The following is a 24,234-nucleotide window of genomic DNA, read 5'->3' on the forward strand; positions in this document are numbered from 1 at the left end:
GTTTGTGTGTTCTTTTCCGCCCCCCCCCCCCCGTAGGCTGGTCTAACAGTGCGTGCAATCCAGAAATATCTGCTTGGTACAGACATGACCCTGTTCACCACGGAACACCTGGACGGCGGTGCGCCCACCCAGCCATATCCATCTAATTCCCCGGGAGGCGGCACCACTGAGACGACAGAGACCTACCAGAGCCCACCGTTCACCGAGAACAACGCAGCACCCACGTACCAGGTTCCCATTTACTAGACCAGATAGACCTGAAGGTTGGGAGATGGATAAGTTAAAGGAAAAGTTCAAGGAAATTTCTTTCTGTGATGTTACACATGCAGCTGTTAATGTGTTGATCGGAGTTGTGATTTCGATAACTGTTAAAAATGGCCTCTCCTTCTTTGTTTCTTGTTTTCTTTTCATCCTTAACATTCCAGGTTGACCTGCACTTTTCTAGACCTGTATGTTGAACCAAACCTCTTACTTTAGCAAACCCAGTGTCCTCTGGTCAGAGCAGATGAGAGGAACAGAAAACAGGAGGAGACGTAGAAGACGAGGCCACTTTGCAGTATTCAAAAACTATTTTGACATTAAAAAGAGATGAAGGGACCAACAAGTGAGTGACTTCACCACAAAGCAGTATTAGATCATCAAACACAGTGCAGAAGGCACTCACACGCCACCCCTTCCTCTTGTCATCCATTGAAGTGACAAAATCCCCTTTCATGCCTTTTTTTAGCTATAGTACGGTTGTTCTGGTCGTTCCTTCCCCTTTCTTGCTGCAGTTAAAAGTGATAATGTCTGTTGAATCTGCATGTTTCCAGTCTTAGAGATCAACAAAGTGCCATACTGTACTGTGTGTCTCAGACAGTGACTTAATTTAGTAGATTTCCACATTCTGTAAAAAAAAAAAAAGATTATGTTTTGTGACAAAGTGCAATATCTCACATGTAGGTAGGTATATACTGTACTATATGTAGGGTGGTTACCATCAAATTAGACCAATTTAAGGCACTGTCTCAAATTACATACTAGTCTTTGAACTGTAGTAACAAAACTCAGGCTAAATTGACACGTTGAGCGATAGATACTGTTGTAGAGACATGGAGGCTGTATCAGACAGATCCTGAGAGGACCTTTCATCTTCAGAAGCAATTTGCTCAATTAAATATAATTAGCACTGTTGAGTGTCAAGTATTTTTAGTCTTGCTAATGTCATGAAGCCCGTTATTTTAACACGTCACATTTGACAACAGTGCCACAGCGCATTAAAGTACATTGTCACGGTAGCTCAACAACAGGTGTGATGCCGGTTTATTTGTGTACAAGGGTCAAGATTCACTGGGGGAAACGGCGAATCACTTTACAGTCTGTTCTATTTCTGGGTACTAGGCACAGGCAAAGAGACTCAAAGAGACTTAAAACAGCCTCAGAGAGACAAAATGGCCAGAAAAGTCGCAAACAATCAAAAAGACTGAACAAACAAACAAAATCACCACCATTACCAATACTCAAACAACTACAGTGTGACTCTAAGTTACTATAAAGCAGGGATTTTCAACCAGTGGTCCGCAAAGGTGGATCCTGACCATGTAGTTTCACAGTAGAATTCTTTTTTTTTTATTTTAAACTAATTTCCATGTATTACTTATTGTTTGTGAATATTCAAATCCATGCAAAAATATAACATTTTGAAAATCCAAGCTGACTTTGGGGATTAAAATAGCGCCCATATGGTCTATTCCTCAGGTTATGTCTTAGTCAGAACGGTGGTCACAATTAGGTAAAAGCCCCTGCGACAAAGAGATCTGCAAAGGATACAAAGAGATGCAGAATGACCAAAAACATACTCAAATTAACCACAAAATACTTTAAAAAGCTAAAGAGATAAACACAGCAACTATACAGAGATGCAAAACAACCAAAAAGCAGCTAAAAATGACTAAAAATACTCAAAACAGCCACAAAAAGATTCGTACCGAGTACACAGAGATGTGAAATGACCAAAAAGAGATGACTACTGGGAGACTCTACTAAAACGTTCAGTCTGGGGGTCCTGCTCCTGCTGGAGGGGCAGAGGGGGCCCATGGTCTCATAACCCCTCTACAGTGCCAGAGAATGTATGTAGTGTGTTATTTGAGACAGTGTCCTGTGTTGAGTGCTGTGTGTATAAAATGGGTCCAGTGGGGAGACTCTGGGTGAGTGAGGCCTGTTTATGTTTACATTTTAGCAGCTGCCAAACTGCCCTGTGTTCTTACTGTTGTTGTTTGATTACCACCTTACTACTATGTTGTATACTACTATAATCACGAAGAAGGGGCAGGGGTTAACAGATGAGCTTTTATTCAGCGAGAGAGGTCAGATACAGTCTCAGGCAAAAGAAGATAACTGTGGGATGCTAGCTGGCTAATTCACTAATCCTGCAATCGAGGTAGAGGGGGTCAGAATTTGTTGCCATGGTGACAGAGCCAGGACTGGGTGGATGCGGGTCACCCGAGGACCCCGATGTAGATAGTAACCATGCCAATTATGTCGATGTATATCAGTGTCCCTGTGCTGTAGTTCACGTAAGCACTCTCCATCAGTCAATATGTAGTTGTGGTGTGTGATTGCATCCACGTGCAACAAGTGTACATGTGCACGTGTATTACCATGTAGGAGAGATGTGTATCTCTGCGTGTGCATGTGAAAATGTGTGGATGTGTGTAGTTAAATTTTGTGGTGCATAAAAGTTATTTTTTTGGAACATGTGTCAGAGTTTTAAGTCTGTTGCACCATTTACTCATTTCCCCCCAATAAACATGGTCTTTCTGCTAAATATATCATTATCACTGTCAAGAAACCTGAACCACAAGTTATGAAACAGAGTTTGTATGAACTGAGCCAAATACAGAACTTCACGTTAGCTGTGAAGACCCCTGCTCTATCCGAGCCTGTGTGAACAGCGCCCTCTGCTGACCACAGGAGGCACTGCTGCAGCACGGCTGTCTTTTAAGTAATCACATGAATAATGCATGAAGTTGTTGTACAAAAGTCATTATATATTGAATACAATGCAATTCTTAAGTTGATTCCAGGATCTTTTAACCAGTTTTGTGAGTGAAAGTAGCCATCACTGCACCCGACCCCTCCTTTTGTATTTATTAATCCCAGTTTAGAGTGTGAATTACATCCAACTCCTTATTTTCTCTGATGTTATTTCAGCCTTATTTAAACCTGGCCCCAGAATCCAGGCCCTTGAGCTACAGGATGCTGACAGAGAAGGTCAGTCAACAAATCACAGGCTCGGTGTTCCAGTTCTAAAGGGTGAACAATCTCAGCAGGGAGGGTCATTTGCCTTCTATAATGAATGCCAAGACACTTAATCCATAAGCAGTTATTGAGGCTATTGTCTCACAAATTAAGGATGCACAAGTATAGTTGTACAAAATGGCCCTTTATACAAATTCTGTCTGATCCAGGCACTACTCACTGTAGCTATGAGTACTGGAGGATTATCCAGTAGTACTTTTTCAAGATATGAAGTTGAAAGGTGTTCGGGTACTGCAGGGGCATGGTGCACTTTCTTGTTTTTGCCATTATACATAGCATACAGTGAAAAATACTGCCAGCTATTTTTCCAGAAGCAAAGCAGAGATATATTTACTCTGGCACCTTTCAGAAAGCAGTTTGATTTTAATTCATTCTAACATGACAAACATCACCTTGCAGAGACCTGAGATGTAAAATGTCCTTACATTTTGCTTTGTTTATGGTTGTGGCATAAAGGAACTGATTCAGAAAAGCATTTGTCTGTGTTGGATCAATGTTCAGTTCAGCTCTCTGAAGCGTCGCCATACCACAATAAAGACACTCATTAAACACAATATTAAATGATAAAATTCTTAAAATTGTCATGAAACCAAACCAGAATTTATGGCTAGCATTCTTCTGTAATGACCTCAGTAGTTTGCACCATTAGTGGAAGAGTCTGCCATTCCTGTGTTCGACTTATTTAGTTCCTTGAATCAAATTTAACGGTGATAAGTTTAAGTCTTTGTATGTTTATTTTCCTTCTCATAGGAGGGATTTAAAATCATGTGGTCTGGGTTTAGTACAGTATGCTAAAATATGAAAAAACACCAGTACAGATCTTGGGTGTTATTGGGCTGCTAGTAGCTGTGGTTGGGTACTACTGGGGTACCAACAGAGGTATTGGGTACCATTAATGAGTAATTAGGTAGTTTGGGGTACTGACAGGAAAGGTTATATTACTGTGCTCGGTGCTTCTGTCTTTTCAGTCAGTGTAGTAGATAAAAAAATAATGAAAGCATTGTTTTATGCTCTGGCTCATGTGCACTACCGTGGTATTGGTTGGTTGTAAAATTCAGTATGCTATTGAAGTAAATGGAACCTGTGTGTGATGTCCAGGGTCTGGTTTGTCCTGTACTACTGAAAATATTACTAAGAAACTACTAAGATATTAATACTTATCATTTATTATGATAGAATGCACTCTTGGTTGGAAATACTTTGTTGGACCACTCTTAAAGGGGCTGTTGGCACAAGTTTTATGTCATCATGCTGTTGTTTTGTGAGACTGAGATAAAGAGTTGTGATTTATGGTAACACTGGTACCATCAGTCCTGGGGTTTCCAGTATAATACATTGCATGGGTGTTACAATATCTCCCCCTGTAATATTAACAATAAAAATTCAACTCCATCAACACCGAATCTTGTAGCGAACTACTCCTTTAACATGTTTCTACTGAGTTGTTTCTTCCTGTTCTGAATGTATTGGACCTCTTCAGTGTAAAATCACTGTGTACAGAGATGTGCGTCACTGTCTATTACCCCAATGTGTCTGGACTGCAGTCTGACCGTCACTCCAATAAACAACAAAAGATGTTTTGGACTGTCTGGCTCTGTCCCCGACTTTCACGTGTGTGGTGGCTGTGTTATTATCAAAAGTCAGACCTAGTCAAACACTTAGACCTAACCCAAACCAAACCTCAGCCTTAAAACCTTAATGTCTGTATGAGGTTTTTGAAGTAGAAGGAAGCACGTGTATCCTTAGAAACATACTGTAGCAATACAGTCGTGCACACACACAGCTCTAAACAAAGACACTGAAACATGCAGTGAAAACAGAAACTGTTTTATTGGAGCCAGACAGAAAACAGAGTAACCTGCTTGTTGATGTAATGACAAGCTATGTGTACACTCAGTCTGACAAACGCGCACACACCCAGGTGGGCAGCAGTGCAGGCTAATGGTCCTGAGAGAGAAGATGAACGGTGTACCGAGTGTACCCAGCTTCCCCCCCGACAGAGAGAACATGCCCAGTGGGTCAAAGGATGAATGTGCACAAACAGAGGCAGAGTGGAGTGTGTGCAGGGGAGGGAATGACTGGTTATAAAGAAATGTATACATGTGAACGTAATGAGGAAAGACAGCAGGGACGTTCCATTATCGTTTTTAGGTTCCATCAAAGCCACGTGCAACACCACAGCCCTGACCAGCCAGTGAGTGAAGTCTCCGATGTGGACATAAATGAACATGGCATACAGTGAAAAATACTCACACTGAACCAAGATTTGATCTGATCCAGCAGCTTACTTCGTCACTCACCCTCCTACACTCTGCCCCTGATGGTCACTCAAACACAAAAACCTCCTCTGCATGAAGCAACCAACAATTAAAAGCAATTAAGCAGCTACACTTCAATAAATATCGTGCTGAATAGTTAAACTGAACGTATTTGTGTTTATTTTGATTCTTACCCAAGCAGCCCCTCTGGGGAAATCATACATACTTCATCAACTCCGATGTTGACAAAAGACATTATGTTGTACAGTGAAAGCATAAATCAAGGTACAAAATGAAATGTAAATAAGTATAAATTTGTGTTAGGGAGCAGAGCGTTCTTCAAGTATAGCCTTAGCTTGTCTCGAACCTCCTCCATTAAATAAATGACAGTTCTGGTTGCCAGTACCAGTGGGAGACATCCTCAAAGGACACGATTTCAAAAAGAAGACTTGAGCTGGGGCAACCCCGTGTGTCTAAGCCGTAAAAACCATTCACAGAAGCCTATCAATAGAACCTTCATCAGGAAGTAAACACCATAAACCATCTTAAATTCACCTTCATTGTAAAACACGGGCCCCAGGCTCCTGTGAGACGTGCTCAAACAGGAAACAGGCTACTATTCTCCACACTGGCTGCTGCAGCAGTGGACACAGAGAATTTGCCCCACAATTGCAAAAGGAGAAGAGGCAAAATGAGGGACTAGCTGATGATACGGCTAATTGACTGCAAGGAAGGGAACTCATCACTCTCCCTCATATGCAGGGTCTTGTGGGAGTTGAAGTCTTTGAGGGCCAGTACCTGTCTGCAAGTGGGGCATACCTGGCAGTCCAGCTCAGCGGCTACATTAGCTGCTGTGGTGGGCATCTGCCAGACATTCTTCTTGTTCTTCTTTCCTCCTCCGGGCCCGGTCTGTTTCTCCAGAGCCTTACAGTCTCCATGGGCAGTCAGCAGCTCCTGCTGCTTGCCAGTGTCCGGCAACAGCACCAGCAGCTCGTTGAAGATGCGGTTAAAATCATCTCCGAGCAGGTCCTTACAGCTGTGGTGATACTGGGCTGCTGATATCACACCCTGAGCACAAATACAGGATCAGGAGAGTGAAGGATGCACTGAGAGTTTCAAGCCATGAACATTTACTTCAGCAGCATCAGAACTGCACTGCATTAGCAAGGTGTCTATACTAAAACGTTTATAGAACACAGAATTCATCTGCTGTCATAAGAGTTGATGTAGAGCTGACTTAACTTTGGTTATTACCTGTCTGAACTGTGCAGAGTAGTTTTTGAACTGCTCGAACTTTGACTCGTCGTTGTGGAGGTACTTTCTAATGGACTGGGTCAGCTCCAGGTTCCTCTGCTGGAAGTCCTCTGGCACCAGGTAACCAGTGCTGACCACCTTGGGGGGGCTTGGGGGACGACAACATACATAAAAACACTCAGTACCAGAGACAGTCAACAGAGGTCAACACTTTGAAACAGCCAAATCAAAGGGACATCAGCTATAAAAAGGGAGAGACGCTTACGGATTGAGTGCAGAAGGAGCAGGCTCCAACACATTGCTGTTGAGTGGGATGCCAGTGAAGCCAGGGGGAGGCTTAGGGGCCAGGATTCCCAGGCCGGGTGGAGGTGGGGGAATTGCAGCGGATGGAGCAGGAGCTGAGGCCTTCATCGGGAAGGAGGTCCTGAAGCCTGAGAGATCAACAGTATGAGCTGCTACTTCTATCAAAGCAGGATGACCAAAACAACTGACTTCCAAGCACCTGGCAACACAAGCTAGGCCGTGAGAGCTGGACCTGGTCTGCTCTCCATTCGAATCCGTCACAAAAACACTTGGGTCAGTTTTAACTGACAGATCTTTACGCCAGGCAAAAAAACAAACAAACACCACATCTACTAAGAGCGCCATACACAATACTGAAGACAACCTGTTTTTCCAAACACTTAAAAGCTGTAAAAAGTTTAATTTAAAGTTTATCAAAGCATCTTTACAACCTGCTGCTGACATCTGACAAGATACAGCCTGACCTATAATGAATGTGAGGCTGTTCCCAATATTTAAGACACTGAGCAGGATATTTTACAGTGTAAAAATAAACTCCTCAGTTTCCTAGAATGAACATACGATATAGTTTTGACAACAGTTTCTAAATGAGCTCAGACCTAGCTTCAGTTCAGCCAACACAACAGTGATTGAACGATAACTTTCAAAACTGCCACAGACCAGAAGCGAAACTAGCTCGAGAGTCCGACTTCTTATGGTGACATACAGTATATTAAGCTTGTACTCTCAGATAAGCTCGAGAGTTTGCAGTTCACTTCCAGAAAAATCCAAGCTGTCTTTTCAGAGACAGCATTTGTCAGCCAAGGAAGTATCATTGTAATCAACTTCTAAGAAGACTCCGTCAAGTCTTTGTAAATTAAATCATCAAAACTGAAAGCAGCGTTCACTTAACGCCGAGATGAGCACACTAGTATTTAGAAACATTTAATCACAGTACATGCTCTATAGTCAAGACAGAAAAAATTAAATGTCAAATGATCAACACAGAAGATTGTGCATGTTATGCTGTGCTGTACCTGGTGGTGGTTTCTTAATCATGAGAGCAGGAAACTCATCGTCCTGCTCAAGAGGGGGGTCTGTGCTGGGATGACTGGTTACTGCATCCACTTCCTTGGTAAAGGGTAGTGGTTTCTCAGGGAGACCATTAGTCAGTCCACTCGCCAGTGTCACGGCACTGGAAACAGGTTTGTTCCGAGTTTTCTCAGGCACATTCTCCTTTTGTGCTGTCGTTTCCACAGAGGCTGCATTTACACTCGTCATCCCCGACATCAAAGATGCAGTCGTAGAGGGAGCAGCCATGTTCTTCTGCTGTTTCTTCTTCTTGCTGGCTTTGGAGGTAAGAAGATCAGTGCTGGGGGTGGGTTTTGAAAAGCTGGAGGTCACAGTAGAGGATCTGCTGTTGCCTCCTTTAACAGTGAGCAGAGAGGAGATATCCAGCATGGTGGGCACTGAGCGGAACTCCTGCTGCGTCATCCCTCCACTCTCATCATCTGAAGATGGAGGAGAATGGGTAAAAGCTGCTTTGCCATTCTCTCCTACTTTTTTCCTCCTCCGTGAAGATGAAGATGATGATGAGGAGGACAGGAGTTGGGGGCCACAGGATGCAGATGAATGTGGAGGGGGAGGTCTGGAGGAGGAAGGAGGAGGATTTGCAATGGGTTTAGCTACAGGCGTACTGTTGACCCAAGCAGAATTGGTGCCTGCTGCAGGTTTGAGGGGCCGGATTTTGGACACGAGAGCAGGGAAATCCTCCTCCAGGAAAGATGAAGTCTTCTTCGGTTGGGTGGAGTAGGCTGGAGTCATGGGGGATGCAGCAGCAACATTCGAGAGGCTAGGGAAGTCATCTTCCCTCAGAGCAGCACGAGGTGCTGCAACTACCACAGGGGCTGACTTTACACTGGAGGAACACACATCACAGCATACACTGAATATCTCAGCACACCAGCATCTTTAATGAGAATTTCAACTTATATCTGGAGTGAAAGTTACATAGATGTGGCAGCTGTGGCTCCCAAAAGTGGAAAGTCATCTTCTTCCCCTGGATTAGCGCTCTTCATTGTTCTTACTGTTAAAGAGGTGACGATAAATGCATCAGAATCACAACTGATCAACTCTGCAATACATGTATCAGTCCTTTCAGCTTAATCACTGGCATCCCATCATGCAACAGTACAAATGGAGAAAACTAGCTAAACACTGAACATAAAACAGAGTAACCCCATGTAACCTGCTGCATAAAACTGAAATGACCTGGGGGTTTGCTTGCTGGTTTGATGGGCCTGGGCTCTTCAGCTTCTGTTCTCTCCATCCTCTCCTCTCTGCAGTGTTTGGGAGCACTCCTCTCCTGTACTGCTGCTCTCTCCTCTTGTCTACGCATCGCCATGGATGCCCTGATAGCAGCTTCCATCTGTCTGTCCTCATCCTCTCTGCATGGACAAGCACATGTGGTCAGATGGTACAAGGGTGACAAGGTCATGCAGCCCCTCATTAAATATTGTCCAGGTTCCCTCCTTGAACATGGCGCTGGATGCTGATGTTTAATAGAGGCACACAGTCGTCCATCTCCCATCCATTCCCAATAGCACTGCCAATTTAACTCACCGGGTGTACCTCCAGCTCTTCTGTCCCCCCGGGGGCCTCCCTCTTCCTCCCCGATTATGACGCGCCTCCTCATAGTCCTCACCTGATACCAGACCTAAAGACACAAGCACACATTCATTCACTGCCTCCAAACTACAGTTACATTAACTATAACCCCAGTGGAACGGCAACAGGTGTGAAAACCTTGCCCCCGTGACCAGGTAAATCTTTCATTCACACTCACTCTCACACACACACACACACACACAAACCATTTCGTGGCCTCCAACCTTCATTTCTCCTCTGTTGTCTCAGGGCATAGTTAAATTGCAGGTCAATGTGGCGGTTCTGCCGAGCCTCTGCCCGGCTCTTGCTGTGTGCTGCAGCCTTGTGGGCCTTGTAGTCAATCTCAGAACGGAATGCATGGGTGAACTGTTCTGTCGAACAGCGGCCTTCCTCACACAGGTAATGGCGCTCTCTGAAGTGCTCGCTCAAGTACTGGTAATCACTGTCGACGACAGGGTAAAAATAAATTTGAATAAAACGAATTACACCGGCGACCTGTTCAGGGTGGACCCTGCCTCTCACCCAGTGTCAGCTGGGATTGGCTCCAGCCCCTGTGACCCTCCACAGGATAAGCAGTATGAATGGATGGATAATATACATTTTCAAAGACTAAAAGTAAATCAGATACCAAAATTAACCTGGCTACTGAATCTCCAGCCTCCTTTTGAAGGGATTATTGATGGCCAAGTGAGGTTTCTGTGTGGAAACTGCAAGCTGTACACACCTGTAGTATTCCTGAGAGCCATCTGCATCACAGAAGTGGCAGAAGTAGTGGTCCCTGCGCAAGTGTTTCAGTAGCTCGTCATTATCAAGGTAACGGTCATCGCAGAATTTGCAGAGCGGGTGTCCCTTGTGACTGGTGTCATCTGGGTCTCCGTGCGCTCTGTGCCGTGCCAGTTCCTTACGGTTGTACCACTTCCGCTCATGTGAGAAGATCTGGTGGGAAAAGAGAAGTTTAAAGAACAAGAGTCTGAGGTCCATGTAGTGCCTGCCAATATTTTTGTTTCTCTTTAAACCTTAGGTTGCTTGAGTGTGCAGAATCTAAATGAATTGGTCAGCAAGGCAACCTATCTCAACCATCTACATGAAGCTTTCAGGTATTACATGCAGCTGACTGGAATGGCCACTTAAATAAGCCACAAATTTAGGAGTTACACCAGCTTTTGTCCTACTAAAAAGAACTCTGAGCAAAATCTCCAAGTCAGGAGAAAGGCTGTGTGTTCATGTAAATACACAGACCTACAGTATAGCTTCAGAAGTCTCTGTATGGTGCATTTCACATATTGGCTAAGAGCGACAGTGAACTGACAAAGGTCTTCATTAACATTTGTGCCTGGGCGCTTTTTTTTTTCCATCTGACTTGCTCAAAGTATTCATATTTAATGCGAAGAGTCTTTATATAAAACATTCTTAAAATTTTCAGGCAAGTTCAACAATAAATCTGTCCATCAATAAATACATAATAGAGATTGCATTGCAATGATCATTATAAAGCACTAGAAAACAACTAGTGCTGGGAACAATTAAATCAACTGTTATTTACTGATAATTATGAAATATAAAAATATCCTTTCCTTTCCTGGACTTGTTAACCTGATGCCAGCCCACTAGTGTGCAGGGGGAAGTATTGTTGTCCAAGGCCAAGCTTCAGTGCCCTCAGATGGCACAGAAATTACACTGCATACTGTATTTCAATACCAATCAACAATTGCGACAATTGTGAAAAAAGAGCATTTTTTTTTTTCCCCCCACCAACTTTTTTTTATTTAGCATCCCAAGATGTCACAAGAGCGCTTGTTGGCTGTTGCATGACTGTGATAATGGTGCACCCAGTCATACCCAAGTGTAGGCTACATTACGATGTTCACATTTACAGAATAAATTTTAAAACTGGTCAGACAGAAAATATTTCCACCTAATTACAGTCTCTACTCTAATTAGTGTGTTAACATTGTAAGTACTGGGTATACCTTGAGATGTTTTGTGCAAAGCTTGCAACAGAAGACCTCATGCTGCTTCCTCATGTGCTGCTCCAGCTCCTCAAACCTGGAGAAGACCTTTGGCTCTGAACAGCGGACACACTCTGACAACAGCAGATGCCTGATTAAACACACACATCCCAAGAGAAAATTCACTCCAACTGAGCTGAGGCAAATGTAAGATCAGACCCTACATTCAGAATTTCCACCAAACCAAAGTAACTCCTCATAAAATTACATCCCTACAAAATATTTCCACATAAAGCACACACACACTCACTGAACGGAAACTTTAAGTGTCTGTACTGCAATACAGTCAACAGTAATAGTCAAATCTATCTGCATCTATCAGACACCTAACAGACATGTAATGCCATGAAATCAGGTTAATTTTTTTTAACCAGAGATCTTTAACCAGGCTTCTCTTAATCGCTTACCCTGATTATGAACAAACAACCATGTTACCAGCATTTTGACTGGTGGTTCAGTCTCTTCTGAATCTAGTTGCTGACAACTTCAACATAGTGAAAAATTGGCAATAGGGTTACGATTATAACCAGTTTACAGGCGACACAATCAAACATCAGAGTAAAGCAGTACCTGAACTTTGCATAGATCTTTTCATCTCCAAAGTAGATGTCATGTTTCTTCTCACAGGGGAACTGACGGTAGGGCAGAGAGGAGAAGGCCTCCAATTTTTTCACAAATAACACCTGAAAACACGACAGAAAATCTCATGCTACAGTACAAACACCTTTGAAGAAAGTGTAGGGTAGTACTGAAATATGTATTTACAAAATGTAAATAAATCAATAAAGCAACCATAAGTAAACAACTGGGTAAACTTTAGACTGAAAATGTGAGTCATACAACTGTTATGTAATGTGCTGGGCACCAATGGACCCAACCCAGCCAGCTAAGCCCGTCTATACCTAATGCTCAAATTAAGCAGTTCAAAACACTTTTGACATTAGCAGTTGACAGTAAAGCGTTTCAATGTGTCTGTATCTGAAAGTGGATGACAGGTTCATTGAAGTGGAATACAGGCCCTTATTAGCATGACATGGTCAGTCTGTGTTTACAAGTCGGCCTAAGTTCATTTAGCTACTTGAAACTGAAAGGAATGATTTCCACAAGGAAGGGTGGCTAGCGGACATACACCTAGCAAGCCCACCAACACCGGTGTTGGTTCATGTGAAAGGTGACAACTGACGTTTAAGTTACTACTACAGTTCAATGAATCACTGATTCACTGCTACATTTATTAAACGAGCTACTGCTGGCGACGCTGGTCGGACTACCACATTTATTTGCTCACTACCAACTTTTTAGTTAATTCTACATGACTCAGGTACGGCTACCTAGCTAACCTATATTGATGGACTTGCTAATGCTAGCGTTAGCTAAGTTGGCTAAGCTAATGTCAGTGAGAAACAGTAGCCTGAGCAGTTGTCTGGCAGTGTAGGTTCGTGTCCTACTTACTAGCAATGCTATCATTTATTACGAATCCAACAAAAATTATATCAAATAAATTCAATTGCTTATTTCTTTAATAAGACTACCACTAAGATACGGCCTAGTTAACACCACCAGGCGGCATCCCCGAGGTAGTGTAGCGGAGTAGCGCCCACCTTGTCGAGCTCCTCCCGGCAAACGGCGCAGTATTTCTGCTCGCACAGCACTCTCATTTTGGTAGAGCAGCGGTAACAAACCGGGTGATCACATTTTCCTAAAGCGAAGATATCGACTTCTTGGCAGCATAGGACGCAGTTCTTCTCTGTCTCTTTTGTGGGTGTTGAATCCATGTTTTTGAAAAAGGCACAAATTAACCTCAATACGACTTGTTATTACGGAGAGATGCTGTCTCCGAAGTGCTTACGTAATTATGAAAGTCCCTGCTGATGCCGCGTCACGCAAGTGACGTAATTACGTACGATTTGTATAGCATGCGGATGGACCGACTGCCGCTTCAGATCAGCACTGCTTTGACCTATCACACGTGTGTCTATTAGCGCAGTGACTTTTCCACGTGTGTATTAACTTGTGTGCCGGTGTTAGCTAGAAGTTTGCCCCCTCTCTCGTCGAAATTATGTTCCCCGTAGCGCCTCTCTGCGGTTAGGACGGATAACTGAATGGGCATACTGGTCAGGCTCAGGGACCCAATGGATTAGGGGTCCTTGGTCTTTAAACAAACACATTAACCTGTTATAAGATGACACTTAGACTAAATTAATTTGATGGCACTGTGACAAGCAAGTTCCTACAGATGACATAACTGAGGTCGCCAGACAAATTAATGACCTGTGTACTGTCAGACAAATAAGCACCATTAATGTTTCTCCACATAACTTCAAAAAAATCCCCCTTTACATAACTTCACACAACTAAGGGCTGATTTCTGAATGCATCGATTTGTTTCATGAGTTTTACAATTAAATTCCACAAAAGACAGCTCTATTGTTCTTGACTTTTTTTGTACTGATTTCCATAACAGTGACCTTGTGTTTTCCAGAGCTGAAGGAGAGCCTGGGGACCAGGTTGGGACATCAGAAGAGCTCATTTTATATTCAGATGATTTCTCAGTTGCCTGACAAACTTAGTTCAGAATTTTTACAGAAGGACAAAACAGTGAAACAGTGTAAACAGAGGTAGGGGGAATGTGTTATTGGTGGCAGTATGTGCAGGATGAAGATACAATTTTAGATTCAGTTGACAGTTTTCCAGGGAGTCCCCATCATGGAGTCTATAAGCACTGGTAGCTTTGCTATGGTCAAATGTCCACAGCTGTGAAGTGCCTTGTTAGCTAGCGTTTCTTGTAGTGGCTGTTGGTCAGGCCCATGAGTCTGAAGGTATAGCTGGCAATCTTCTCATAGAGAAGGAACATGAGGGCAGCGGTTAGCACTGTCTGCAGAAGCTTGGCCTCCAGGCCTTTAAACACCCCCAGTATGCCATACTTCCTGCAGCAGAGAACCAGTGTCAAAACAGACAGAAATATACAGTGTTTATATGCTGACATGACGTATAGTTTTTTCAAATTAAGAACATAAAAGCAAGTTGTTGGTGAGCTGATGGAGATGTGTCCTCTGGTTCTTCATGACAGTATCAAATCATGCTGACTGGGTGTGACCCCTTAACACAAAGTAAAGTCAACTCTGTCTCAAATTTTACATATACTGTATCTATGCACTGTGATCAATTCATCAAAAGATGTTTTGTAGCTTCTCGGATTATTTAATTTTGCATACTTTTTGGAGACCTGAAGAGGTAAAACTAACTACTATGTAACAAGTAAAAAGCTAAAATAAGAGGACTTGTGACCATTTTACGTAAAAGAGATGTAATTGTTTTTCTTCCTGACTTGTTAATCATCTTGTGACCCCTCAGATTTTTCATGTTTCATGTTTAAACCTGATTTGAGAGGCCAAACTGAGATGTACTCATCTATGAATGGTTTCATTTGTTTGTTGTCACCCTGATTATTTAACACAACATTTGTGCTGCTAGTCTGAATACATTTAAAGTTAATTTCCATGCTGCTAAAAGTATTCGGCATCCAATGTATGCATAAACATTACATTATACTATATCTAAATACAGAAGTGAGATGGAGCCATGAAATTAGACACAATTACAACCTTATTTGAAAAAACCTGTCATGTTTGTGTGTGTGCACCCACCTCACTCTATTGACCAGTAGACACTTGACAGTCTTGAGGCTGGAGAGTAGTTTTGATGTGTGTGGTGACTGGTTAAACTGACCAAACTGTGGTAGTTAAAAGTATAAAGACATAAGATTAAACATTAGTGTTTGGTCTTAAAACACTTATTTGTATTATTTTGTTGACATAAATTTTTGTCCACTGAAGAATGGGACCATTCATCTCAGTCCTTGAGTCAGATCTGTGATAGTTTTATTAATATTACTGTACATTTACAGAATTGAAATTGCATCTGACCACACCTCTATCATTTACTTGTATAAACAGTGACTGACACACATGGACAAACACTTTCAACCTACCCTAAGAATGGACTGTATCGTCTGCAGTGGGTATGTAACAGCAGTGGCAACAGCTTTGGCCACAGCACCGATGATGAAGACCTCACCAGATGACAGCTTGGGGAGAAACCAAGGAAAGTTTTACGTTTTTCTCTGATGCACATCTAGAGCTTTTGTACAATTGGTGTTGGCACACATGCGCAGCAGAACCATCTGGTTACATCTGCCTCTATATTCCCTCTCACAGATGCTCAAGCCACACACAAAAAAAAAAAAAAAAAAATCACGTGACCAGAATCACCAGGTCTCTGCATATCGACTGTCTACTCATCCAGATGACAGGATGACCTGAAGTAACTCCTCTTCTTCACACTGTCATTGCTTAATTACAAGCACATATGTATGTGTTTTTCACTTATCTTATAACCGTGATGTGTAACTTCTGTTTATCACCAACATTACTGTAATCTTATTATGTATAGATCAATCTATTTGTTAAGTGTTTTTTGGATTAAAAAAGTCATATATAAGACTAGAATGTTCAACTTAAATTGCCCTACTTTCTGCACCTGTACTTTCTTTCCCACCATTTCTTTATTGAATGTATGTATACTCGTACTCCTCCCTCGTTCCCCTTCTTTCTCACTCACCTCCCTGGGAATGCCTCTCCTTAGCTGTCTCTTCAGGCCTTCATAAATCATGAACTGGATGGCAGGGTTCAGCACCAGCAGCAGGGATGGGAAAGTCCCGTTCCACAGAGCTCCCACGCCCTCGTCATGGATGATCTGTACAAATGCATCTGCAAGAACAAAACAGCACATTAGTAATGAAAAAATGTCACATCCTGTATGTGGGGAATAAAGACAGACTGAGAATGAATTCTTAGAGCATGATCGGGTAATGGCCATTTACCCAGAATGCCGGAGTAGTTGGTGGGCCGGATGTCTGCGTTATGGAACTTGGAACCCTGGAGCTTCAGTCTGGTGTTGACCACCCACAAAGGAGTGGTAACAAGAACATTTACAACACCTGGAGAAACAAGGAGGCAGATCAAAATCAACACTGTGTGACCAGTAACATCACCACATTAAATAATGACCGCGGTTTAAATATTTGCACATTTTGTAGCACCGTCTCTCTAGAACACCGAGAGGTGATTACGATGGCTGACATGATGGACTGTGGTTACATTTATTAGGATTTGTTTGCATGTGTTTTGCCATGCTGAATCATAAAATGTGTGTATGCAGTATTGGACAAAGCATGAGCTCAAAGGACACATTACATAATTATAGGTGCTATACACTGAGATAATTACAGTAATAAAAACAAAAAAGCTAAGGTTCATGAGAAGAATTATGTGCTCAAACCCAAAATTAGATGGACTTTTGTGTCCTGAGTCACTAAAACTAGGCTTTTCTAATTGGACAATGCACATCTCACCTGCAGCGATGCCTATGATTAGGTCAGTGCTGGGTGCTGACTGCTTTCCTTTCAGCCAGCCAGCCTTCAGACTGTGGAAGCAGTAGAAGTAAACAAAGTTGGAGCAGCACAGGCTACAGATCACTGGGAACCAGCCTCTGTATGGAGCTAGACTGTGGGTAGGGGGGGCAGCAAACACAGGAACACATCTTAGAGCACTTCTACTGCTACACCTTAGTGGAGATGCCTTTCAGTGTTTGTGTGAAGTTATTTAATCATTTTTATTAAGGATAATCACCTTTATTGGCCAAGTATGTTACACACAAGGAATTTGTTTCTGGTACAGAACCGATGGCAGCCATCTGCGGCGCCACCTCAACCGATGGCTCTAACCATCAGGGGCAACGGTGGGGTTCAGTGTCTTGACCAAGGACACTTCGACACGACATTTTAGGAGGATATCAAACCAATATGAAATTCAAAAGGCAGCAGCCATCAATGCCACTAGGACATCAGAGAATGAGGTTAAAGCCACAATGTGTAGGATCTGAAAATGGTCAACTCTGGTGCCAGCATTCGTGGTTTTGAAAATCATTCTGTGTGGACCATGGCAGCCTGTGTTAGCATATGTAAACTCTGTTTTTGCATATCTGAACTTACAAAGCTGACATTAAAATGTAATGGTTCTTGTTTCACTCACAGTCCTTCCTCTTTGACAATTTCTGCCAGAATGGCTGGAGTAGATTTGGCCTTCCTATTTTCATCCACTGAACACAAACAAAAGACAAGTTGTCATTACATCGATTACAATAATTACTGCAAATTTCATTTCAGCATGCTCCTTACCTTGAAGCCGCAGTCTGGCTGTGTCAAGTGGGAAGAACACTGTCATTGCAGTCACACTGCCCTAAAATAGGCCACAGTCAGCACTCAGTAGGACGACTAAGCTTGTACATACCATTTTGTTTCATATGGAAATGATCTCACACCAAACATCATTGGCATATCTGGTATTTTATAGTGGCACAAGCATATCTGGCCCAGTAAAAGACATTAAGACTGAGCATACTGTATTTTCTAAAGTACTGTAAATACTACTCAAATCGGCAGGTTTGATAGGTTGTATGTCATTTTAGGTACCGCCGAAGAGAAAGGCTGGCCTAAACATTTCAAGATTTACAAATCCTGGTCTATTTAATGTGCTATATGGGGTTACAAGTGTGCTATATGGGGTTACAAGTCTAAAAGCGCAGGGCACGGTACATTTTGAAAGAATTTTAGTGCGGATGATTAGCGTATATGAGCACTAACCTTTAATACTGCTATAGTTACTGTCGTTAAACAGTGAATTACAGAAATGAATTTTTGAAAGTTAAAGCCTTATGACTTACCACTGCTCCGGACACAGCATGAACCAAACTCTCGTAGGAGAAAACGTCGGAGCTCATCTTGACCGAGGTTATTTATTTATGGTTTGCCACCAGCTATTTGCTGGAAGAGAGTAAATCCAACGACCAATTTTTTAAACTGCTGTTCCTAAAATAAAATAGCTGTTATTCACTCACTGGTGGCTGTTTTGATACCTTGCTTCCTCGTAGTTGACCAGTAGACGTTATTCAGTTGAGCGCAGGGCATGATGGGCAATGAAGTCCTCTTCACGATTCTGTGCTGTAAGCTATATTTTATTATTTGTTTCCCTCCCTTTTTATATTATTTTTAATATTATAGTTTCTAAGCACCTCATGGGGTTAGATAAAATAATACATTGAATGCTGTGCTAAAACTTTGTGCATTTACCCATAATATTTGTGCTAATAATAAGGATGCTGCTTTTTTGGATGAACAGAATCACTTTCATCAGTACACACACACAAACAAACAGATGCACATTTCTGTACGTTTCGTGAGTACAAACATTCAAGCCACACTCAACTTATAATGCTCCTCTAAAACAACAGGCTGTAACAGTACTGATTCAGAAAACAAACTTAATCCTTGTTTAACCAATTCCCTGGGCTTTTCAACTGTGACACTGTCCAATTAACGTTGGACCTATTTAGCAAATTGCAGAACGAGGAGAAAATGTCAACAGAACCCACTAGGACAAGCCACGAAAGGTGAGATTTGCACTTTATTAGAAGCGTTTTCAAGCATCATGGTCTACTTTCACAAGAGAAAAGACTGTCTGATAGTTTTGCTAGCCTAATGTTATGTGAGCCTGCTTTGTTTACCCATCACCGTCAAAGTCCAACTCACAGCTGCTTGCTGCGACATGTATCCATCTGAACGGGACTAGGAAGCTAACAAAAATGCACAGGGAAAACATTTCAGTGAGGAATTATAAATAAGAGGAATCGGTCACAGTGCAAGCTGGCAAACATCAACTGGGAGAAGCTTAAACTTCTTGGTAAACTCGGCTAAAACCATGTCTCCGAAGAAAAAAACTCCCATAGTTTCAACAGAAACACAAGTGTGCTGCCTGTCTCATTATTCCAACAAATCTATACCACCGCCCGACGTTTTATATGGTCTATTTAAATGGGGCGCAATCTTACCTCATATGCTTCTATAGATTTTTAAATTCTCAGAAATATGTTCCTGTCACTCTTTTGCATTTAAATACTGATGTCAATGTGGTCGAAACCATCACTGAATCTCATGCCAGTTGAATTTCTGATCTAGTCTAGGCTATATGTATATTTAAAACAAAGAAAGAAATAAAAAGAACAAACAGTCACACTGAAGAGCCGACTGACAAAACCTTAGTCGGACACAGTCCTGCAAAACACAAAGGTTTACTGGCATATTTGAGGACATAAAACATCAACTGCTACTTCTCAGATCAGAGGCAAACATCTCAACATCTGCATGGCTACACAGACAGATGTGTTTTTAATCCATTCATCTGAACTTTTGTAGCACAGATTTGTGACAAAAAAGTCACTTATTAAAACCTCTTACAGTGATTAGGAAATCAAAGGCATTAACTCAACCTCTCACTCTGAGGCACTTTGTTTTCAGCTACTGTTGTGGAGCTGCTAACTGATCCACTGTACAACACTGGTTATAGTGGGTAGATCCCAACAGTATGAACTGTTGAACTGTTTAACACAGCAGCAGTTTACAAGCTTACACAAGATTTTTCCAGCACAATGGTATTAACTGGTTTGTGAAAGAACTGCTGCCCATTACCATGACGACTCCATCAGTCTCCAGCCCATTCACTCAGCCAGTCCTGACACTGTCTCCTCTGGTCCTCACTCTCCTCCTCAGTCCTTTGGTCCTGCCTGTGTTTTGTCCTCTCCTCCTCTTGTCTCACTCTCTCTCTCTCTCTCCTCTCTTTAATCCTCCTGTCCTCCTCCACCCTGTGCTCCAGCAGGGCCTCCACAGTGGCTGTCAGGGTCCGTAACGAGCGTTGGGGGAGCCACTTGGGATCTACCGTGGGGAGAAAGGGGTCTCCTGCAGAGACAAGCAGAGGCAGAGGGTCCAGGGGAATGTGGAGGAGGTGGGCGTGCAGCATCATGCGGTAAGGAGCATTGTCCGCCCCCGAGCTGTAGGTAAAGTCCCCAACGATGGGGTGGCCTATTGCACTGCAGTGGACCCTTAACTGGTGGGTTCGGCCTGAGGGAGAAGGTGGCGGTGAGGAGCCAGAGAGGGAGAAACAGATTCCACTGTCAGGAGAGGCACTGGTCTTCATTTAAAAATTCTCAAACTGAAAAACTTAACAGCTGTTTCACAAATGTGAAACTTGTGTCTAAATGAATGTTAAGGTGAAAAACAGGCCATGTGTTGGGCTGAGAGAAATCTTTTAATTTCCTTTATATGAATGGGAATAAATGAGCGCTGTTACCAGTGAGTGGCTGCAGCAGCACCTTGGTAACGGGGTCTCCATCATACAACCCATACTCCAACACCTTCAGCTCAGTCTGGCAAGGCTTGGGGTTCTCACAACCTGACAAGAGAAGTAATGGGGGAAAATCTTAAAATAATGACAAATAAATCATGTGTAGTTATTTTCAGTTTAACATTCTGGTTAATTTGACACAAAGCTTTAAAATTTAAAACATTTTAGCAGATTAGGCATGTTATGTATGTATGGTTGAGTTTAGTCATGACAAATCTGAATTAGTCACTGTAAACTCTATGTTTATAAATGCAGGTGTCATTTATTAGATACACTAATCCAGTTAGTCCTGCTATAAACCCTCCTTCATGAAGGCGACAGTGGTCAGTTTGTGTTCAAACTGTTTCAGAGAGGTGCTGATTCAACTGTATGATCATCTGGGAATATGCTGGCTTTGCTACTGTTGAAATGTACCACATTATACAGAGAGCTGTTTCAGTGAGGCTATGCTGGACAAAATTTGTGTCATCCAATTTGAATCTTTAAAACTTTAAACATGTTAATACACACAAACAGTGAAAGCGATACCAGCTTTATATACCTTCTGTTCCCTCAATACACATCATATGTGTTTTTCCCTCTGAAGAGTTCTTCCCAATGGGAAAGTCCAGAGTTTGAATCCCTTCTTCCACCCAGCCACGAATCTGGAAAGCAAAAAATTAGGAACAAAGTTTAACTTTACAGATCTTTATAATCACACAGGAGTGAGAACAACATGCGCCTCTACAGTCTAATGAGTCACTGCTTGTGTTTCCTACCAGGGCGAGGTAGGCTTTGGTGACAGTGCGGTCTTTGAAGCAGCGGTATGCCCGGCCGGCAGCAGCCTTGTTGAGGGCAACACAAAGAGCCCCACTAGTTGAGAAATCCAACTGATGACAGAACCTGGTGGGAAGAGAAGAAAGATGAGACTATAACTTTTTATAAGCATGAAGTATGTGAGCAGAAATAGTTAGAAGTATTCTGACCTGAATCCATAGTAGGTGCGAGGGTCTGCCAGCTGAGGGAAGCGGTGGCGGAGCTGAGCCTGCACGGTGTGTTTCTCATACCACATCTTGCTGTCAATGCGGATGTCCCAGTGCTTATCCACCACAATGTAGTCGTCGCTCTGGTACAGCACACGCAGACTCCCCAGGTTTGCAGGCTCTGTGGTCATCATGTGCAGTGTTTAACTAACACAACAGCTCTGGGGAGACAAGGTGGTTGTCTTGATATTTCACTGTGTATTTATGGATATGTCTCAGGAAGACTAACTGAATACATTTTTTCTCTTTTAAAAACATTTATCTGAATGAAACAGGCTGTGGTGGAAGAAGATCTGAACCTGAAACTTTGGTTTAAATACTACAGTATACAATACTCCATTACTAGCAAAGGTTTAGATAAGTAAAGGTATAGTAGTTTTATAATGATGTATTACTTTGTATAGTCTATTATGATTTTATTATTACTGATTCCTTAATGAGATAACAGCATTTGAATTTTGTAGCTGTTAGATGTGGAGCTAATATTAAATGATTTATACAATGTTGGCTAATTTAATCTAACAATGTGTCACATTTAATAACTGATAAAATTGTTTGGCAAATCTGGTAAGCAACAAATTGCAAAGAAATGCAGTGGAGTGAAAAGTACAATATTACCTTACGAAATACAGCAAAGTAAAAAGTACATCAAACTTGTGCTTAAATACCGTACTTGAGTAAACACAGTGGACACAAGCTTTCATTGACAAAAACTGTGTAAACCTTGTCTGAATCCCAGTGCTGGTAGTAGCATATCAGCAGCTACTTGTCCTATTTATTGCAAATACGTGATTTCTACTAAATAAGGGCAACGCACACACGCCCCGAAGCGACTCCACTCCATCCATCGCTACTTAAAAAAAAAAACACAAGATAACCTTTTGGTTAAATACTGGTTAGCATGTTAGCATCGTTTCTTTGCTAACATCATTAGAAAACTACGTTAGCCCAGACAGTGCAGTTTTCTGGATAACTACCATAAATAACTACATTAAGGTTAATTGACTGACTAGATCAAACATTAACGTATACTTTTTTTTTTCGACTTACCGAAAGTAAGCTTACACTTACATGTGAAGAGCTGCAAACAAAACCGCAGATGCTGCAGTGAGGTCAACAAACGCTTCTTCTTCGTCTGTTTTAATATGGCGGATAACAACGTGAAATGGGCATAGCGCCACCTATTACACTGGAGGGTGTAACGTCACCTTACCTTCAGGGTTTTGTTTTCTCTGGGGCTTAGTCCAATTTATATAGATAATTTTAGTTATTTATTAGTTATCTATTGCATATATATATTTATATATACATATAAACGTGTTTATCTTTGCTTCAGTAAAGAAGATAATAAGGTTAAGGAAAGATGACTGTAATTTCATTTTTTTTAAATTAGCACCATCATCAAGAAGGCACAGCAGAGGGTGTACTTCCTGTGCCAGCTCAGGAAGGTCAACCTGCCTCAGGAGCTGCTGATACAGTTCTACAGAGGAATCATCGAGTCTGTTCCCTGCACCTCCATCACTGTCTGCTTTGGCTCAGCAACCAAACAGGACAAGTACAGACTTCAGCGGACAGTGAGGACTGCAGAAAAGATCACTGGTGTGAGCCTGCCCTCCATGGAGGACCTGTACACCTCACGGGTCGAAAGGAGGGTGGAGAAGATCACTGCAGACCCCTCACACCCCGGACACAATCTGTTTGAACACCTCCCCTCTGGACGGCGTTACTGGTCACTGTGCACCAAGACAACCAGGCACAGGGACAATTTCTTCCCCCAGGCTGTCGCTCTGATGATACATTGTACATATAGTTGTACATATAGATCCGTACATACACATTAAAAGCCGCTGTACCAGAGTCAAATTCGTTGTGCGTCCAACACACCTGGCCAGTAAAGCTGATTCTGATTCTGATTCTATGAAAATAAAATTTTATGAAAGTCCAGTTTTAATAGTCATGTTATCAATCCCTCTTCAGATGAAATGTAGTTTCACTGGACACACTTTCACTTTAAAATTAGAGGTTGTGAGGTCAGAAGGGGTGGTTTCTTACCTGGTGGCAACACCATAAAGCTCCATTTGTTGGACAGCTTTATTCACTGGATGTCAGGGCATGTTAAAATGACATTTCACCATGTAACATTTTA

General features: G+C 42.2%; 4 protein-coding genes across 5 annotated transcripts in view; 1 reads left to right on the plus strand and 3 right to left on the minus strand.

The window, feature by feature from the left end:
* Positions 1–3,514, plus strand: part of syngr3a (synaptogyrin 3a) — a 7,166-nt gene extending 3,652 nt beyond the window's left edge. The window contains exons 4-5 of the mRNA XM_020597783.1: positions 37–231; positions 426–3,514. Of these exons, the coding sequence (XP_020453439.1) occupies positions 37–231; positions 426–458 (228 nt within the window). The 3' untranslated portion in view covers positions 459–3,514. The remainder of the gene's footprint in view (positions 1–36; positions 232–425) is intronic.
* Positions 3,515–5,715: 2,201 nt separating this feature from the next.
* On the minus strand, positions 5,716–13,741 carry znf598 (zinc finger protein 598). Of its 2 annotated transcripts, none has more exons than XM_020597780.1 (12): positions 13,372–13,741; positions 12,341–12,453; positions 11,732–11,861; positions 10,486–10,697; positions 9,968–10,203; positions 9,717–9,810; positions 9,366–9,541; positions 9,105–9,180; positions 8,132–9,012; positions 7,078–7,243; positions 6,813–6,960; positions 5,716–6,626 (listed from the first exon to the last, which is right to left on the minus strand). In XM_020597780.1, the coding sequence occupies exons 1-12, from the start codon at positions 13,543–13,545 to the stop codon at positions 6,258–6,260; spliced, it is 2,775 nt and encodes a 924-aa protein (XP_020453436.1). In that variant the 5' UTR covers positions 13,546–13,741; the 3' UTR covers positions 5,716–6,257. The 2 variants fall into 2 exon arrangements, with proteins under 2 accessions (XP_020453436.1, XP_020453437.1); XM_020597781.1 differs by having other exon boundaries at positions 9,986–10,203; positions 13,372–13,740.
* Positions 13,742–14,281: 540 nt separating this feature from the next.
* On the minus strand, positions 14,282–18,835 carry slc25a17 (solute carrier family 25 member 17). Its single transcript, XM_020597782.1, has 10 exons — positions 18,746–18,835; positions 18,554–18,653; positions 18,009–18,069; positions 17,863–17,929; positions 17,184–17,335; positions 16,653–16,769; positions 16,391–16,539; positions 15,762–15,857; positions 15,418–15,503; positions 14,282–14,697 (listed from the first exon to the last, which is right to left on the minus strand). The coding sequence occupies exons 2-10, from the start codon at positions 18,608–18,610 to the stop codon at positions 14,544–14,546; spliced, it is 939 nt and encodes a 312-aa protein (XP_020453438.1). The 5' UTR covers positions 18,611–18,653; positions 18,746–18,835; the 3' UTR covers positions 14,282–14,543.
* Positions 18,836–20,363: 1,528 nt separating this feature from the next.
* Positions 20,364–24,166, minus strand: rpusd1 (RNA pseudouridine synthase domain containing 1). Its single transcript, XM_020597808.1, has 7 exons — positions 24,141–24,166; positions 23,139–23,269; positions 22,032–22,209; positions 21,825–21,948; positions 21,608–21,710; positions 21,013–21,114; positions 20,364–20,783 (listed from the first exon to the last, which is right to left on the minus strand). Exons 1-7 carry the CDS (start codon positions 24,164–24,166, stop codon positions 20,368–20,370), a joined length of 1,080 nt encoding a protein of 359 aa, XP_020453464.1. The 3' UTR covers positions 20,364–20,367.
* Positions 24,167–24,234: the final 68 nt, after the last annotated feature.

This window comes from Monopterus albus, unplaced genomic scaffold (genome assembly GCF_001952655.1).
Source record: "Monopterus albus unplaced genomic scaffold, M_albus_1.0 scaffold35.1, whole genome shotgun sequence".
NCBI lineage: Eukaryota > Metazoa > Chordata > Actinopteri > Synbranchiformes > Synbranchidae > Monopterus > Monopterus albus.

Excerpts from the sequence above, each read along its gene's own strand:
- znf598 (XM_020597780.1), bottom strand. The coding sequence starts at position 13,545 with ATGGATTCAACACCCACAAAAGAGACAGAGAAGAACTGCGTCCTATGC. Across the intron at positions 10,204-10,485 it reads GGCTCTCAGGAATACTACAG|TGATTACCAGTACTTGAGCG; the intron begins GTGTGTACAGCT and ends TGTCGTCGACAG. Across the intron at positions 6,961-7,077 it reads GCTCCTTCTGCACTCAATCC|CCCCCCCAAGGTGGTCAGCA; the intron begins GTAAGCGTCTCT and ends TCGTCCCCCAAG.
- rpusd1 (XM_020597808.1), bottom strand. The coding sequence starts at position 24,166 with ATGGAGCTTTATGGTGTTGCCACCAG. Across the intron at positions 21,949-22,031 it reads CGCACCTACTATGGATTCAG|GTTCTGTCATCAGTTGGATT; the intron begins GTCAGAATACTT and ends TCTTCCCACCAG. Across the intron at positions 21,115-21,607 it reads GTGTATTGAGGGAACAGAAG|GTTGTGAGAACCCCAAGCCT; the intron begins GTATATAAAGCT and ends TTCTCTTGTCAG.
- slc25a17 (XM_020597782.1), bottom strand. The coding sequence starts at position 18,610 with ATGAGCTCCGACGTTTTCTCCTACGAGAGTTTGGTTCATGCTGTGTCC. Across the intron at positions 17,336-17,862 it reads ATTGTCAAAGAGGAAGGACT|TCTAGCTCCATACAGAGGCT; the intron begins GTGAGTGAAACA and ends CCCTACCCACAG. Across the intron at positions 15,504-15,761 it reads CGATACAGTCCATTCTTAGG|TTTGGTCAGTTTAACCAGTC; the intron begins GTAGGTTGAAAG and ends TAACTACCACAG.